Source organism: Tachyglossus aculeatus, chromosome X5, assembly GCF_015852505.1.
Source record: "Tachyglossus aculeatus isolate mTacAcu1 chromosome X5, mTacAcu1.pri, whole genome shotgun sequence".
In the NCBI taxonomy this organism is placed as follows: domain Eukaryota; kingdom Metazoa; phylum Chordata; class Mammalia; order Monotremata; family Tachyglossidae; genus Tachyglossus; species Tachyglossus aculeatus.
In genome coordinates, this window is record NC_052097.1 from 11,512,042 (window position 1) to 11,530,398 (window position 18,357).

The 18,357-nt window shown below is 46.0% G+C and overlaps 1 protein-coding gene across 1 annotated transcript in view; it reads right to left on the minus strand.

Annotated features, from left to right (window-relative positions):
* LOC119947646 (alcohol dehydrogenase class-3) overlaps positions 1–3,912 on the minus strand; it is a 29,166-nt gene extending 25,254 nt beyond the window's left edge. The window contains exon 1 of the mRNA XM_038769240.1: positions 3,793–3,912. Coding sequence (XP_038625168.1) covers positions 3,793–3,804 — 12 coding nt within the window. The 5' untranslated portion in view covers positions 3,805–3,912. The remainder of the gene's footprint in view (positions 1–3,792) is intronic.
* Positions 3,913–18,357: the final 14,445 nt, after the last annotated feature.

The following is an 18,357-nucleotide window of genomic DNA, read 5'->3' on the forward strand; positions in this document are numbered from 1 at the left end:
GGGGCTCACAGTCTAACGGATGAGGGAACTGAGGTACAGAGAATAATAATAATAATAAGGATGGCATTTATTAAGCACTTACTACATGCAAAACACCGTTCTAAGCGCTGGGGAGGTTACAAGGTGATCAGGTTGTCCCACCGGGGGCTCACAGTCTTACGGATGAGGGAACTGAGGTACAGAGAATAATAATAATAATGGCATTTATTAAGCGCTTACTACATGCAAAGCATCGTTCTAATTGCTGGGGAGGTTACAAGGTGATCAGGTTGTCCCACGGGGGGCTCACAGTCTTACGGATGAGGGAACTGAGGCCCAGAGAATAATAATAATAATAAGGATGGCATTTATTAAGCGCTTACTACATGCAAAGCACCGTTCTAAGCCCTGGGGAGGTTACAAGGTGATCAGGTTGTCCCACCGGGGGCTCACAGTCCTACGGATAAGGGAACTGAGGCCCAGAGAATAATAATGATAGTAATGATGGCATTTATTAAGCGCTTACTACATGCAAAGCACTGTTGTCCCACGGGGGGCTCACAGTCTTACGGATGAGGGAACTGAGGTACAGAGAATAATAATAATAATAATGATAATGACGGCATTTATTAAGCGCTTACTACAGGCAAAGCATCGTTCTAAGTGCTGGGGCGGTTACAAGGTCATCAGTTGTCCCACGGGGGGCTCACAGTCTTATGGATGAGGGAACTGAGGTGCAGAGAATAATAATAATAATAATAATAATGGCATTTATTAACTACATGCAAAGCACCGTTCTAAGCTCTGGGGAGGTTACAAGGTGATCAGGTTGTCCCACGGGGGGCTCACAGTCTTACGGATGAGGGAACTGAGGTGCAGAGAATAATAATAATAATAAGGATGGCATTTATTAAGCGCTTACTACATGCAAAGCACCATTCTAAGCGCTGGGGAGGTTACAAGGTGATCAGGTTGTCCCACGGGGGGCTCACAGTCTTACGGATGAGGGAACTGAGGTACAGAGAATAATAATAATAATAATGGCATTTATTAAGCGCTTACTACATGCAAAGCACCGTTCTAAGCGCTGGGGAGGTTACAAGGTGATCAGGTTGCCCCACGGGGGGCTCAGTCTTACTGATGAGGGAACTGAGGTACAGAGAATAATAATAATGATGGCATTTATTAAGCGCTTACTACATGCAAAGCATCGTTCTAATCGCTGGGGAGGTTACAAGGTGATCAGGTTGTCCCACCGGGGGGCTCACAGTCTTGCGGATGAGGGAACTGAGGTACAGAGAATAATAATAATAAGAATAATGGCATTTATTAAGCGCTTACTACATGCAAAGCACCATTCTAAGCGCTGGGGAGGTTACAAGGTGATCAGGTTGTCCCACCCGGGGCTCATAGTCTTACGGATGAGGGAACTGAGGTACAGAGAATAATAATAATAATAATGAGGATGGCATTTATTAAGCGCTTACTACATGCAAAGCACCGTTCTAAGCGCTGGGGAGGTTACAAGGTGATCAGGTTGCCCCACGGGGGGCTCAGTCTTACAGATGAGGGAACTGAGGTAGAGAATAATAATAATAATAATAATAAGGATGGCATTTATTAAGCGCTTACTACATGCAAAGCATCGTTCTAATCGCTGGGGAGGTTACAAGGTGATCAGGTTGTCCCACGGGGGGCTCAGTCTTACGGATGAGGGAACTGAGGTAGAGAATAATAATAATAATAATAATGGCATTTATTAAGCACTTACTACATGCAAAGCATCGTTTTAATCGCTGGGGAGGTTACAAGGTGATCAGGTTGTCCCACGGGGGGCTTACAGTCTTGCGGATGAGGGAACTGAGGTGCAGAGAATAATAATAATAATAAGGATGGCATTTATTAAGCGCTTACTACATGCAAAGCACCGTTCTAAGCACTGGAGAGGTTACAAGGTGATCAGGTTGCCCCACGGGGGGCTCAGTCTTACGGATAAGGGAACTGAGGTACAGAGAATAATAATAATAATGGCATTTATTAAGCGCTTACTATATGCAAAGCATCGTTCTAATCGCTGGGGAGGTTACAAGGTGATCAGGTTGTCCCACGGGGGGCTCACAGTCCTACGGATGAGGCAACTGAGGTACAGAGAATAATAATAATAAGAGTAATGGCATTTATTAAGCGCTTACTACATGCAAAGCACAGTTCTAAGCGCTGGGGAGGTTACAAGGTGATCAGGTTGCCCCACAGGGGGCTCAGTCTTACGGATGAGGGAACTGAGGTACAGAGAATAATAATAATAATAATAATAATGGCATTTATTAAGCACTTACTACATGCAAAGCATCATTCTAATCGCTGGGGAGGTTACAAGGTGATCAGGTTGTCCCACCGGGGGGCTCACAGTCTTGCGGATGAGGGAACTGAGGCCCAGAGAATAATAATAACAATAAGGATGACATTTATTAAGCGCTTACTACATGCAAAGCACCATTCTAAGCACTGGGGAGGTTACAAGGCGATCAGGTTGCCCCACGGGGGGCTCAATCTTACGGATGAGGGAACTGAGGTACAGAGAATAATAATAATACTAATGATGATGGCATTTATTAAGCGCTTACTACATGCAAAGCACTGTTGTCCCACGGGGGCCTCACAGTCTTACAGATGAGGGAACTGAGGCCCAGAGAATAATAATAGTAATAATGATGGCATTTATTAAGCGCTAACTACCTGCAAAGCACTGTTGTCCCACGGGGAGCTCACAGTCTTATGTATGAGGGAACTGAGGCCCAGAGAATAATAATAATAATAATAATGATGGCATTTATTAAGCGCTTACTACATGCAAAGCACTGTTGTCCCACGGGGGCCTCACAGTCTTACAGATGAGGGAACTGAGGCCCAGAGAATAATAATAATAATAATGATGGCATTTATTACGCGCTTACTACATGCAAAGCACCGTTCTAAGCGCTGGGGAGGTTATAATAATAATAATGTTGGTATTTGTTCAGCGCTTACTATGTGCCAAGCACTGTTCTAAGCGCTGGGGGAGATACAAGTGATCAGGTTGTCCCACCCGGGGCTCACAGTCTTCATCCCCATTTTCCTGATGAGAGAACTGAGGCCCAGAGAAGTGAAGCGACTCGCCCAAGGTCACCCAGATGACAAGCGGCAGGGCCGGGATTCGAACCCACGACCTCGGGCTCCAAAGCCCGGGCTTTGGGAAGCATTGTGGCTCAGTGGAAAGAGCCCGGGCTTTGGAGTCAGAGGTCATGGGTTCGAAACCCTTCTCAGCCACATGTCCGCTGTGTGACCTTGGGCAAGTCACTTAACTTCCCTGAGCCTCAGTTACCTCATCTGTAAAATGGGGATTAATCAATCAATCAATCGTATTTATGGAGCCCTTACTGTGTGCAGAGCACTGTACTAAGCGCTTGGGAAGTCCAAGTTGGCAACATATAGAGACGGGCCCTACCCAACAGTGGGCTCACAGTCTAGAAGATTAAGCTTGTGAGCCCCACGTGGGACAACTTGATCACCTTGTATCCCCCCCGGCGCTTAGAACAGTGCTCGGCACATAGTAAGCGCTTAATAAATGCCATTATTATTATTATTATTGTCTGGGGGAGGTGGGGGCTGGGGGTGGGGGAGGGGAGTGCTTCCCAAGCGCTTAGTACAGTGCTCTGCACACAGTAAGCGCTTAATAAATACGACTAATTGATTGATTGATTGGGGGGACTGGTCTGGGGGGGGATGGGAGCTGGGGTGTCTGTCTTGTGTCCATTTGTCCGTGGGCCCAGTTACCTTGTTGGCCATGGTCAGAGGTCAGAGGTCAGAGGGCGAGCAGAGGGGGCCACCGCGCGGAGCACGACGGGACAGAATGGCCAAGGCCGACGCAACCCCCCGCTTTTTGGGCGCTCCGCGCATGCGCCACTGCCGCCAGGGGGCGTGTCTTGTCCGAAAGGGGGCGTGGTCTCCCCGGAGTCTGCGCAGTCGGACGGATCCCCCCCTCTCCGCGGGGGCTGCCCCTTCAGGACCCGGATGTTGGCCCTCCCTCAGCCTCACGCCCACATGTCCACACCAGAAGTACATCTATTAAACACTCATTCATTCACCCAGTCCTATTTATTGAGCGCTTCCGTAGTGTTCTGATCATTATAATAATAATAATAATAATGATGATGGCATTTATTAAGCCCTTACTATGTGCAAAGCACTGTTCTAAGCACTGGGGAGGTTCCAAGGTGATCAGGTTGTCCCACGGGGGGCTCACACTCTTCATCCCCATTTTACAGATGAGGTAACTGAGGCACAGAGAAGTGACTTGCCCAAAGTCACCCAGCTGACAATTGGCAGAGTCGGGATTCGAACCCATGACCTCTGACTCCAAAGCCCGGGCTCTGTCCACTGAGCCACGCTGCTTCTCTAATAATAATAATATAATAATAATCTTTTAGACTGTGAGCCCACTGTTGGGTAGGGACTGTCTCTATATGTTGCCACCTTGTACTTCCCAAGCGCTTAGTACAGTGCTCTGCACACAGTAAGCGCTCAAGAAATATGATTGATTGATTAATAAGAAGAATGATGGCTTGACACCTGTCCACATGTTTTGTTGTCTGTCTCCCCCTTCTAGACTGTGAGCCCGGTGCTGAGTAATAATAATAATCATAATGATGATGGCATTTATTATTCATTCATTCAATGGTGTTTATTGAGCGCCTACTATGTGCAAAGCACTGTTCTAAGCACTGGGGAGGTTACAAGGTGAGCAGGTTGTCCCACTTGGGGTTCACAGTCAGTCCCCATTTTACAGATGGGGTAAGTGAGGCCCAGAGAATAATAATAATAATAATAATTGGCACTTGTTAAGCGCTTACTATGTGCAAAGCACTGTTCTAAGCGCTGGGGAGGATACAGGGTGATCAGATTGTCCCACGTGGGGCTCACAGTCTTAATCCCCATTTTACAGATGAGGTAACTGAGGCCCAGAGAAGTTAAGTGACTTGCCCAAGATCACACAGTAGACATGTGGTGGAGTTGGGATTTGAACCCACGACCTCTGACTCCAAAGCCCAAGTGAAGTGACTTGCCCAAAGTCACAGCTGACAAGTGGCAGAGCCTGGATTTGAACCCATGACCCCTGACTCCAAACTCACACAGCTGACAATTGGCAGAGCCGGGATTGGAACCCATGATCCCTGACTCCAAATCCGGGCTCTTTCCACTGAGCCACGCTACAGCACCTGTGTATATGTTTGTGTTGTCTACCGGTGAACTTCATTCATTCATTCAATCGTATTTATTGAGCGCTTACTGTGTGCAGAGCACTGGACTAAGCGCTTGGGAAGTCCAAGTTGGCAACATCTAGAGACGGTCCCTGACCGACAGTGGGCTCACAGTCTAGAAGGGGGAGATAGACAACAAAACATTAACACAATAAAATAAATAGAATATGTACAAATGAAATAAACAGAGTAATAAATACGTACAAACATATATACATATATACAGGTGCTGTGGGGAAGGGAAGGAGATAAGGCAGGGGCGAGGAGGAAGAGGGGGAGAGGAAGGAGGGGGCTAGACTGTGAGCCCGTTGCTGGGTAATAATAATAATAATGAAGGCATTTATTAAGCGCTTACTATGTGCAAAGCACTGTTCTAAGCACTGGGGAGGTTACAAGGTGAGCAGGTTGTCCCACCTGGGGCTCACAGTCTTAGTCCCCATTTTACAGATGGGGTAAGTGAGGACCAGAGAAGTGAAGTGACCTACCCAAAGTGTCACACGGCTGACAAGCGGCAGAACCGGGATTTGAACCCATGATCTCTGACTCCAAAGTCACCCAGCTGACAAGTGCTCTGCACACAGTAAGCGCTCAATAAATGCGATTGAATGAATGAATGAATTGGCAGAGCGGGGATTTGAACCCATGACCCCTGATTCCAAAGTCCAGGCTCTTTCCACTGAGCCATGCCACAGCACCTGTATATATGTTCGTGTTGTCTACCTGCGAATTTGGCATGACTGACTCCATCTTGTGTAACCCTTTATTTTGTGCAGACCGAAGGCACTCCAGTGTGTGTAAAGTAACATTAGCTTGTACTTCCCAAGCGCTTAGTACAGTACTCTGCACACAGTAAGCGCTCAATAAATACGATTGATTGATTAACCAAAGTGGCCCCTCTCTGTCTGGAATGTCCCCATCCTGTGTTGACCGTTATCTCCCGATAACATGTGCTTTGCACATAGTAAGCGCTTAATAAATGCCATTATTATTTTTATTATAACATCTTGTACACAGGGATTTTAACACTAACCAAACCATGAAAAACAAATGGTTGTACTTTAACTTGGGATCTAGGAATGCCAAGGCCTCACGTAGGGCACTCCTCTCGGGAATCCTTTGTGTAACTAGGATTTGAAACCCAATAAAAGAGGAAAAAGCGGCTGGGATCGGGGCTGCTTGTCACCCTGAACGGACAGGTAGCTAATTTCCTCCTTTACTGCTCTATCTGAACTCATGTCTCCGAGTCATTTTTATTACTCTATTTATTTTAATTGTACATCCCAGCTCTGCCACATGTCTGCTGTGTGACCTTGGGCAAGTCACTTTACTTCTCTGTGCCTCAGTTCCCTCATCTGTCAAATGGGGATGAAGACTGTGAGCCCCACGGGGGACAACCTGATACCTTGTATCCCCCCCAGCGCTTAGAACAGTGGTTTGCAAATAGTAAGCCCTTAATAAATGCTATCATTATTATAATTATTATTATTGTTATCTGTCAAATGGGGATGAAGACTGTGAGCCCCACGTGGGACAACCTGATCACCTTGTATCCCCCCCCAGCGCTTAGAACAGAGCTTTGCACATAGTAAGTGCTTAACAAATGCCATTACTATCATTACTATTCTATTTATTTATTTTGTTAATATGTTTTATTTTGTTGTCTGTCTCCCCCTTCTAGACTGTGAGCCCGCTGTTGGGGAGGGACCGTCTCTAGATGTTGCCGGCTTGTACTTCCCAAGCGCTTAGTACAGTGCTCTGCACACAGTAAACGCTCAATAAATACGATTGAATGAATGAATGACCGTCTCTATACATTGCCAACTTGTAATAATAATAATAATGATGGCATTTATTAAGCGCTTACTATGCACAAAGCACTGTTCTAAGTGCTGGGGCATTTACAAGGTGATCAGGTTGTCCCACGTGCGGCTCACAGTCTTAATCCCCATTTTACAGATGAGGGAACTGAGGCCCAGAGAAGTGAAGTGACTTGCCCAAAGTCACACAGCTGACAAGTGGCGGAGCCGGGGTTTGAACCAATGACCTCCGACTCCAAAGCCCGTGCGCTTTCCACTGAGCCACGCTGTACTTCCCAAGCGCTTAGTACAGTGCTCTGCACACCATAAGCGCTCAATAAATATGATTGAATGAATCTTAGAACAGTGCTTGGTGCATTGTAAGCCCTGAACATGTACCGAAATGATTATTAATTACTATTATTACTATCCGGCCAATTAAAGCCTCGTCCCCCTCTCCATCCCCCTCATCTTACCTCCTTCCCTTCCCCACAGCACCTGTATATATGTATATATGTTTGTACATATTTATTACTCTATTTAATATATATATATGTTTGTACATATTTATTACTCTATTTATTTTACTTGTACATATCTATTCTATTTATTTTATTCTGTTAGTATGTTTGGTTTTGTTCTCTGTCTCCCCCTTTTAGACTGTGAGCCCACTGTTGGGTAGGGACTGTCTCTATATGTTGCCAACTTGTACTTCCCAAGCGCTTAGTACAGTGCTCTGCACACAGTAAGCACTCAATAAATACGATTGATTGATTGATTGATTGATTGATTAAAGCACTTAGTAAATACCATTGAATGAATGAATGGCATTTGTTCCGCGCTTACTATGTGAAAGCACTGTTCTAAGCGCTGGAATGATGACGATGGCATTTGTTAAGCGCTTACTATGTGCAAAGCACTGTTCTAAGCGCTGGGGAGGATACCCGGTGATCAGGTTGTCCCACGTGGGGCTCACAGTCTTAATCCCCATTTTACAGATGAGGTAACTGAGGCACAGAAAACTTATGAACTAATGGTATCTAAAGGACCGCTCTATTACTTGAAGTTGAGCTGGCCTTGACTAGCCGGGGGGATTCTCTGCTGCTCGACGCCTCTCCCTACTATCAATCAATCAATCGTATTTATTGAGCGCTTACTGTGTGCAGAGCACTGTACTAAGCGCTTGGGAAGTCCAAGTTGGCGACATCTACAGACGGTCCCTACCCAACAGTGGGCTCACAGTCTAGAAGGGGACGACAGACAACAAAACAAAACGTATTCACAAAATAAAGTAAATAGAATATATATGTACAAGTAAAATAAATAGAGTAAAAAATATGTACAAACATATATACAGGTGCTGTGGGGAGGGGAAGGAGGTAAGGCAGCGTGGCTCACTGGAAAGAGCCTGGGCTTTGGAGTCAGAAGTCATGGGTTCAAATCCCGGCTCCACCAATTGTCAGCTGTGTGACTTTGGGCAAGTCACTTCACTTCTCCGGGCCTCAGTTACCTCATCTGGAAAATGGAGATGAAGACTGTGAGCCCCCCGTGGGACAGCCTGATCACCTTGTAACCTCCCCAGCGTTTGGACCGGTGCTTTGCACATAGTAAGTGCTCAATAAATGCCATCGTTATTATTATTATTAAGGCGGGGGGGGATGGGGAGGGAGAGGAAGGAGGGGGCTCAGTCTGGGAAGGCCTCCTGGAGTCTCTTGTCAGTCTTGCCTCTATGTGTTGCCAACTTGTACTTCCCAGGCACTTAGTACAGTGCTCTGCACGAAGTAAGTGCTCAATAAATATGATTGATTGATTCTCTAGGCCTCAGTTCCCTCATCTGTAAAATGGGGATGAAGACTGTGAGCCCCCCGTGGGACAACCTCATCTCCTTGTAACCTCCCCAGCGCTTAGAACAGTGCTTTGCACATAGTAAGTGCTTAATAAATGCTATTATTACTGTTGATAACACCCCAATATTTATTTATTTATAATAATTAATACGATTTATGTATTTTTAACAAATAGATTTATTTTTATTTATATAAATAAGGTATTTATTGAGCACTTACTGTGTGCAGAACACTGGACTAAGCGCTTGGTGTTGTCCACCCTCACACTCCAGCAGAAGCGGCATTGACTGCATTTTCCCTAAAGGCTTAGCATCACCGACTCCATTGTATGCGGGGCTGAACAACAGGACAGAAATAGAGAAATGTGAGAAATAGAAATAGAATAGAAAAAGATCCTGTAATCAGGGAGGGCTGACACTGATCAAAGGGGCTAGGCCCTGTCTGAGAGGACCCCATCCTGTGTGATAAAATCTCCTGATAACAGGGTGACAAAGTGTGAAAAAGTTTCACCCCGTGAAAAGCGTGGGAATCCTTTATGTAGCTCCGATGGGGAACCAAATAAAAAAAAATAAAATAATAATAATGGCATTTATTAAGCGCTTACTATGTGCAAAGCACTGTTCTAAGCGCTGGGGAGGTTACAAGGTGATCAGGGTGTCCCACGGGGGGCTCACAGTCTTAATCCCCATTTTACAGATGAGGGAACTGAGGCACAGAGAAGTTAAGTGACTGGCCCACAGCCACACAGCTGACAAGTGGCGGAGCGGGGATTTGAACCCATGACCTCTGACTCCCAAGCCAGGGCTCTTTCCATTGAGCCACGCTGCTTCCAAAAGGGAAGAAGGGGCTGGGATCGGGGCTGTAGTGATAATAATAATAATAATAATAGTAGTATTTGTTAAGCACTTACTATGTACAAATAGCTGTTCTAAGCGCTGGGGGGGATACAAGGTGATCAGGTTGTCCCACGTGGGGCTCACAGTCTTCATCCCCATTTTACAGATGAGGGAACTGAGGCCCAGAGAAGTGAAGTGACTTGCCCAAAGTCACACAGCTGACAGTGAGCCCGCTGTCGGGTAGGGGCCGTCTCTAGATGTTGCCAACTTGGACTTCCCAAGCGCTTAGTCCAGTGCTCTGCACACAGTAAGCGCTCAATAAATACGATTGAATGAATGAATGAATGATTATTTTGTTTCTAGCCCAGCACTAAGTACAGTGTTTGGCTTGTAATAAGGATTTAACAAATACCACAGGTAGTTGTTATTACCTTATTACCCGTCCACTCTCTTCTCCTGCTGAAGCCGGCTCCCACTCTTTATTCTCTCCAAGCGAACCTGCTAACTGAACTCACTTTCAGCTCTCTCGTCTTCAATCTATTGCTCACTCCATCCTCCCCGGGAAGAGAACTCCCTTTCACCACAAATCTACTGAGCTGTTTCTAGAATTGGGTACTTCTGGATTAGCAGGTCGACTCCACAGACCTCTGGAATTGGTACCATTAATAGTTCAAGCCTCTGACGCCTCTGGAATTCATTCATTCAATCGCATTTATGGAGCGCTTACTGTGTGCAGAGCACTGTACTAAGTGCTTGGGCAACATATAGAGACAGTCCCTGCCCAACAACAGGCTCACAGTCTAGAAGGGGGAGACAGACAACAAAACAAAACATGTGGACAGGTGCCAAGTCGTCAGAATTAAAGCTAAATGCACATCATTAACAAAATAAATAGAATAGTAAATACGTACAAGTAAAATAAATAGAGTAATAAATCTGTACACACATATATACAGGTGCTGTGGGGAGGGGAAGGAGGTCGGGTGGGGGGTGTGAGGAGGAGGAGAGGAAAAAGGGGGCTCAATATTAACTGTTCATGGCCATGGCGCTTCTGAACTTTGCTTTCAGTTATGAAAGTAAAATCAATATCTATATTTTGTATTCGTAATCATCCAACTTCTAACAGTTTTCAGGATTTTATATATTGGCTGCTCTTTCAGACGAACAGATTCCGACTGTCCGATTGTCTCTGATTGTCACTTGCCAAGTGGCAGTAAAACCAACGCCTTTTTTTTAAAAAATGGTGTCTCAAATGCTTTCTGTGAGCCAGGCACTGTTCTAAGCACAAGGTAATCAGGTTGTCCCACGTGGGGCTCATAAGTCTTCATCCCCATTTTACAGATGAGGGAACCGAGGCTCAGAGAAGTGAAATGACTGGCCCAAGGCTACACAGCAGACAATCGGCAGGTCCGGTATTAGAACCCAGGTCCTTCTAACTCCCAGGCCTGTGCTTATCTGCTGGACCATTCTGCTTCTCTAAAAACTTAATTATATAATGGCTAGAGCCCTGCCGCCTCTTTCAAACTAAACCCTGCCAGAACTATTCCGCAGAAAATTGCTTATTCTTAATGAACAATTACAATGCTCCTTAATTCCTGAAAGTCGTTAGTCTTAGGTCCCGTGGAAAGAACACGGGCCAGGGAATCAGAAGACCTGGATTCCAATCCCGGTTCGGCCGCTTGCCTGTCATGTGACCTTGGGCAAGTCACTTAGCTTCTCTGTGCCTTGGTTTCCTCCTCTGTAAAATGGGGATTTAACAGCTTTGCTCTCTCCCTCTTAGAGTGTGAATCTCAGGTGGAGCAGGGATTGTATCCAACCCGATAAACATGGATGCTTAGTAGGTGGTAAGAGCTTAAATGATACCAGCGTTATTGTTAATAATAATAATAATAACAATGCTAATAATGACAAATGTTGCATTTGCGGACAGGAGCCCAAATTGCAGGCAAACCCGCTCTCCCTCCCCGACTGGAATTCCCATTTCTCCTCCCAGGAAAACCCTCTGGCTTTACCTTAATGCGAACCTCACAGGCTTTTGGGGGGTCGACCTCCACTTCCTCTATGCACGGGGGCGTATTGGGGGGTCCATGAGATGGCCGCCCTGCAGATGATAACCTACAGACACAAAAGAAGACCCCACGGGGTGACACAGGCCGGCTCGGACAAGGTCATCCTGGGAAAAGAGCTGACCGGATTGGATTTGGCTCTTAGTTCATACCTGGAAGATGGGGGAAATCTGGGTTTAGGTACGATCTTAACGCATACATCCCCTTCACACACACACACATGAAAAGAAATAACACAAAATGTCAAATTTTAACACAAATATTGCAAACTGGATGGTGCTGGGTTAAGAGAATCATCCTTCTCCTGCGGCCCCCACCCTCCACCGGCCCATCCTCAATTGTATCGAATAGAATAACACCACCAATCAACTTCAGGAGGTTGCTTCTGCTTCTTTGCAAGAAATTCATCTTTGGGGTTCAGTTGGGCGCTTCGTTTTCCCACCACCTCTAGAATCATTCCAATAGTTGGGCCCCCTCTGTTCAAGCGACGTTGAATGAATGAACCGACAAGCTTATCATTTCCGGAAACGGACCCCATTCCTTCGCTAGCTTGTCCACGGCTGAAAGGGGCAGCCTCAGATGCCCAAAGGGAAAATCTATGCTCACCTTGCCAGCTGTTTCTACGGAGAATTTAGCTTGCTCCATCTCCTTGCCTGTCGGGTTCGGCAGAAACGATTGCTCTCCTCTTGGTGCTTAAATATTCCGTGTAAAATGCACCCTGTATTTATAGTTCCTCCTAAGCCTCAGGAAACTTTATAATCATTTGCATAATTACACCACCCTGCAGGATGGGGTGGCGGGGGAGGCAAGGGACTAAGGAGTGAGGGAGAGGGATGAAAGAGGACTAATTCTGCCTCCACCACTTGACTGCTGTGTGACCTTGGGCAAATCGCTACACTTCTCTGGGCCTCAGTTACCTCCTCTGTAAAATGAGGATTGAGACTGGGAGCCCTGTGTGGAAACAGGGACTGCATTCAACCCGATTATCTTGCGTCTACCTCTGCGCTTAGAACAGCGGTTAACCAACACCATTTTAAAAAATGGTGGAAGAGAGATGTGTTGAAGAGGAGGTGGACAGAGAAGAGGAGAGAGAGTAAAAGTGTGAAAGACGGGAAATAAAGGAAGAAAAGATTAGTCTGAAAGCTCACTGTGAGCAGGGAACGTGACTATCGAATCTGCTATACTCAAACGCTTAGTACAGTGCTCTGCACAGAGTAAGCACTCAGTAAGTACCCTTAATTGATGGATCGAAAGAGCACATGAAGAGTGGAGGGGACTCATTAAGGGGAAGGATTTTTTTTTGGCATGGAGAACGGGGTAGAAGGAAGAAATCTAGAGAAGGAGAAGGGCAGGTATTAGGAGGAGGAAGTGGGAGAGAAAGGGGTACTTACCCTCAAAGGAGGTGAGGGAAAATGGCTTCCAGAAGAACAGAGGGTAACTAGCATGCCTACTGTGGTTTAAAGAGAGTTTACTCACCAGGATTGGGTAGTATGTGATCTCTGTGGCCCGGAGTGAGACCCATAAAAACAACTGATGTCTGGTTATCTGCTGTGCAATTAGCAACAGCAGGCTCTTGGAGCGATCCCGGGAGGGAAGGAAGTCGGCAGACAACCAGGATTTTGGGGGGAACTCCAAACATCAGAAGGTGACCCAAATTAAACGGTCAATCAGTGGAACTCATTAAACGCTAAGGGGTAATAATAATAATTACTCATAATAATAGTAATAAAAATGGTGGTACTTGTTAAGTTCCCACCCCTCCTCTCTGCCCTATTCCAGAGCCACCCTTCGTCTCCCTCCCTGTGGAAACTCTGCTCCAACATGAGGAAGATTCGCTTCATCCTTGACCTGTCCCTGTCTGTCCCTCCTCCTCCTTGCCATCGCTGAAACCCACTTCTCCCCAGATGACATGGTCTCCTTGGCTGCTTTCTCCAGTGGAGATCTCTTCTTCTCCCACTCCTCCAGACTCTCCGGGAAAGAAGGAAGTGTCAGCTTCCTTCTCGCCCCCCAATCTTGCTTTCACATCATTCCACGTCCCCCATCCCTTTTTTTCCCCTCCTTCAAAGCCCATATCATTGGCCTCTACCCCCTCACTCCATATTCTACCACTCCCCCAGATCCTTTCTCCAACTTCTTTAACCCTCTTGATTCCTTTCTCACATGTTTTTCCACATCTACATTGATCCTAGGGGACTTCAATATCCACATGGATGTTCCTGATGACCCTTCTGCTACCCACCTTCTATCACTCTTCAACTCCACTGACCTCCTACTCCACCCCACCTCGCCCACTCGCCAACCTGGATACATACTTGATCTCCTCATCTCTAGCCACTGCACAGTTTCTACCCTCACCAACTCCGAAAATGCCCTATCTGACCCCAGTCTCCTCACTTGCTTTCTCTCCCACACACCTCCTCCCTGCCAATCTGGGCTGTTCCCCCGCAGAGACCTCCGATTTTTGACGCTATCCAATTTGCTCAGCTCCTCGTACCCAAACTGCCTTCCCTTGGTGACCAAATAGAAACTCTCAGAAGCACCTTTTCTAGTGAATTCAACTCACTCTCTCCCCTATTGCTTTGTCGATCTCGTACCACTAACCCTCAGCCCTGGCTCACCTGCACATTCTGCCTTCTTTGCTTTTGTGCACGGGCCACGGAGCATTGCTGGTGGAAATCTAGATATCAGGCTGACTTTTTCCACCGTCCTTTCTTCAGCTCTCTCATCTTTCCTAGCTTTATCTCTAGAGGAGATCTGCCTTCTCGCAGAACCCACCCCTTCCACCTGCACATCCGACCCCATCACCTTATCGAAACACTTATCCTCTCCCTTCTTCTCTCCCTAACAGCCAGCTTCAACTGTGCGTTCTCCAATGGCTTCTTCCCTACTGCTTTGAAACATGCCCATGTCTTCCTCACCCTAAAAAGCCTTCTCCCTTGACCCCATGGCTCCCTCCAGTTATCTCCCCATCTCCCTCCTACCCTTCTTTTCCAAACTCCTTGAGCGAGTTGTCTGTACCCTCTGTTTCAAATTTCTCTCCTCCAATTCTCTCCTTGAACCCCCGTCCCCGCTCAATCTGGCTTCCGTCCCCTTCACTCTACAGAAACCACCCACTCATAGGTCTCCAGTGAACTCCTTCTTGCCAAACTCAGCAGCCTCTACTCCATCCTAACCCTCCTCGACCGCTCAGCTGCCTTCCACACTGTCGACTACCCCCATTTCCTGGAATCATTATCCAACCTTGTCTTCACTGACTCTGTCCTCTGCTGGCTCTCCTTCTATCCTCTCTGGCCACTCAGTCTCAGTTTCTTCCTCGGACTCCTCCTCTCCCTCCCACCCCCTAACTGTGGGGGTCCCTCAAAGTTCACTTCTGGGTCCTTTCTATTCTCCATCTCCACCCACTCACATGGAAAACTCATTCGCTCCCATGGTTTCAACTACCGCATCTATGCGGATGATTCCCAAATCTATATCTCTCTCCCTCTCTGCGGTCACACATTTCCTGCAGCCTTCAAGGCATCTCTACTTGGTTGTCCTGCCATCACCTCAAACTTAACACATCCAAAACAGAGCTCCTTATCTTCCCACTCAAACCCTGTCCTCCTCTGACTTTCCCATCCTTCCTGTCTCACGAGCCCTTAACCTTGGCGTTATCCTTGACTCCTCTCACAGTAATAATAATAATAATAATAATGGTATTTAGTGCTTACTATGTGCAAAGCACTGTTCTAAGTGCTGGGGAGGTTACAAGGTGATCAGGTTGTCCCACGGGGGGCTCACAGTCTTAATCCCCATTTTACAGATGAGGGAACTGAGGCCCAGAGAAGTGAAGTGAGAAAAAAAAAAAACAACCCATCTGTTGCATGGGGTACACTTTCCCCAAGGCTCGTGTGTAATAAATCAAGAACCATTCCACAGCGTCGAAAAACCGCATGAAATTCCATTATGCTATATAGTCTAAAAAGCCCAAGTCTGTCACTTTCCACCGTCCTTTAAGACGCGGCTTTTATACACACCTTTGATGCCTCTATTAAAAGTTTATGGGTGTGTGGGTGTTAATGTGAGTGAGAGTTTAAAAAGAGTTACCTTAACACATGGCAACACTCTCCTTCTATCTTCCCAGCAGGCTCTCCTAGGGGGTAGTTGAGGGATTGTAGCAACTACTCAAATGGGGCCCGGTTTCTAACCAATCAGTGGTATATATTGAGCACTTACTCTGTGCAGAACACTGTACTAAGCGCTTGGGAGAGTACGCTATAGTTAGGAGGCACGATCTCTGCCCTTGAGGAGCTCACAGTCTATTTTATGATGAGTGTGGTCGGAGGTATTTTTAGGCAGCTCTGTCCACTCCAGACCGGACTCTGGAAGAGGTGACCCCTCTCTAAGGAGCTGTCACTTCAACTTCTCTGTGCCTCAGTTTCCTCAGCTGTAAAATGGGGATTAAAACTGTGAGCCCTATGTGGGACAGGGACAGTGCCCAACCTGATTATCTTGTATCTATCTCAGCACTTAGAACAGTGTCTGGCACATAGTAAGTGCTTAACAAATACCATTATTATTATTATTACTCTCTTCTTTTTTCTCCTCTTTGGTAAGCTTGTTCTGGTTTGGGTTGTCTGTTCTAGACTGTGAGCCCATTGTTGGGTAGGGATTGGCTCTATCTGTTGTCTCTATCGATCTGAGCCTATGTTCCCTACCTCCAAAGCCTTATTGAAAGGACACCTCCTCCAAGAAGCCTTCCCTGAATAAAGCTTCTTTTACTTTTCTTCCATTCCCTTCTGCAGCGCTCTGACTTGCTCCCTTTATTCATCCCCTCCCAGCCCCACAGCATTCAGGTACATATCTGAAGTTTTATTTATTAATATTAATGTCTGTCTTCCACTCTAGACTAAAGCTCTATGTGGGCATAGAATGTGTCCGTTTTACTGTCACAACATACCCTCCCAAATGCTTAGTACAACGACCTGCACACAGTAAGCGCTCTTTAAATATGATCGACTGAACGATCAGATGACCTAATTCTTCATTTCTTTCCCAACACGACGAGCCCAGAACAGGGCTTCATGAGGCCCCTGTTGAGAAAAATAAATCCTGCGAGACTCAGTCAATCCCTGACCCCTAGTTTGCTTATCCGCATGATAAGATCCTGAACTGAGATTTGGTAAAGATTCAGTAAACCAGAAGATATCCCAGCCAGCCTCAGCCAATCCCTGAGCCCTAGCTTGCTTACCTCCCAGTTCAGTTACCTTGAACGAAACTCAAAATTTGCGGACAGATGAAAATGAGAAATTCCGCCTTCTTTTAGGATAAGGAGAACCTTCAGGCTGAACTGCCTGAAGTCTCCGTTGGCTTCATGGCAACCCGCCAATCACTAACCCTAGATCAAGGTTCACCCTAAGTCCCTTAAGAATCTAGCGCTAACAATAAAGAGCGCCTTTTCTCCCGGTGAACTCTTTTAGGGTGAACCTCCAGACTGGTCATATCTGTCTGCTCTGTCTCTGTGTAACTTTTTTTTTTGCCTGTCTCGTCAAGTAGGACCACCTCCCATGGAGGTCAAGAACTCAGCTTCGAGACCGGGGATGCAGGAGAATCTTCCCTAACAGAAGAATTAGATAGCTTTTATGATGAAGTGCAGAGAAAGATTGGTAAAAGATGCAAGGCAGATGAGTCGATTATCACTGGGGACTAGAAAGCAAAAGTTAGGAAAGGAATGAAAATGAAGGTTGTTGGGAAATATGGCCCTGGAAATCGGAATCGAGCCGGAGACCCACATGGATTTCTGCGAATCGAATATCTTTTTTATTGCCAACGCCTTCTTTAACCAATCTAAATTCATTCAATCGTGTTTATTGAGCGCTTACCGTGTGCAGAGCACTGTACTAAATGCTTGGAAAGAACAATTCAGCAACAAATAGAGATGATCCCTACCCAACAACGGGCTCACAGTCTAAAAACCTAAATGACAGCAGTACACATGGATTTCACCAGATGGACAGAAATCAAACAGACTGTTTTATTTGTAGAAAGAGATGGAAGGATCTTATTTTGGCAGCAAAATCGTGATCTGGAGCTGACCTTGGAACAGATCATGAGCTGTTAAAGTGTAACTCAGGCTAAAAGTTAGAAAAACTTAGAAAAATCAATCATGGCTTACAGCTGCCCAAATATGACCTATTGGATAGTCCCCCTGTGTTTAAGGATCCTGTAAAAAAAAAAAAACCAACTAGAGGCACTTAAATCTCGAAGACAAGGAACCAGAGAAAATGTGGCTGGAGATCAAAAATGTCAACGAGGAAGAAAGCGACACAGTATTGCAAAAAGTCAGGAAGCAGAAGAAGCCAAAATGGATGGTGAATATAACTCTGGAAAGAGCCAGGAAAAAGAAGGAAGCAAAATCAGAGGACAAAGGAACCTGGTTGAGCCGAGAATTCCAGTTCTCTGCCGGAGAGGACAAACAGAAATATTATCACAGCAGAAGTAAGGAAATGGAAGTCAATAACAAATGTGGAAGGCCAAGATCACTATTTCGGAAGATT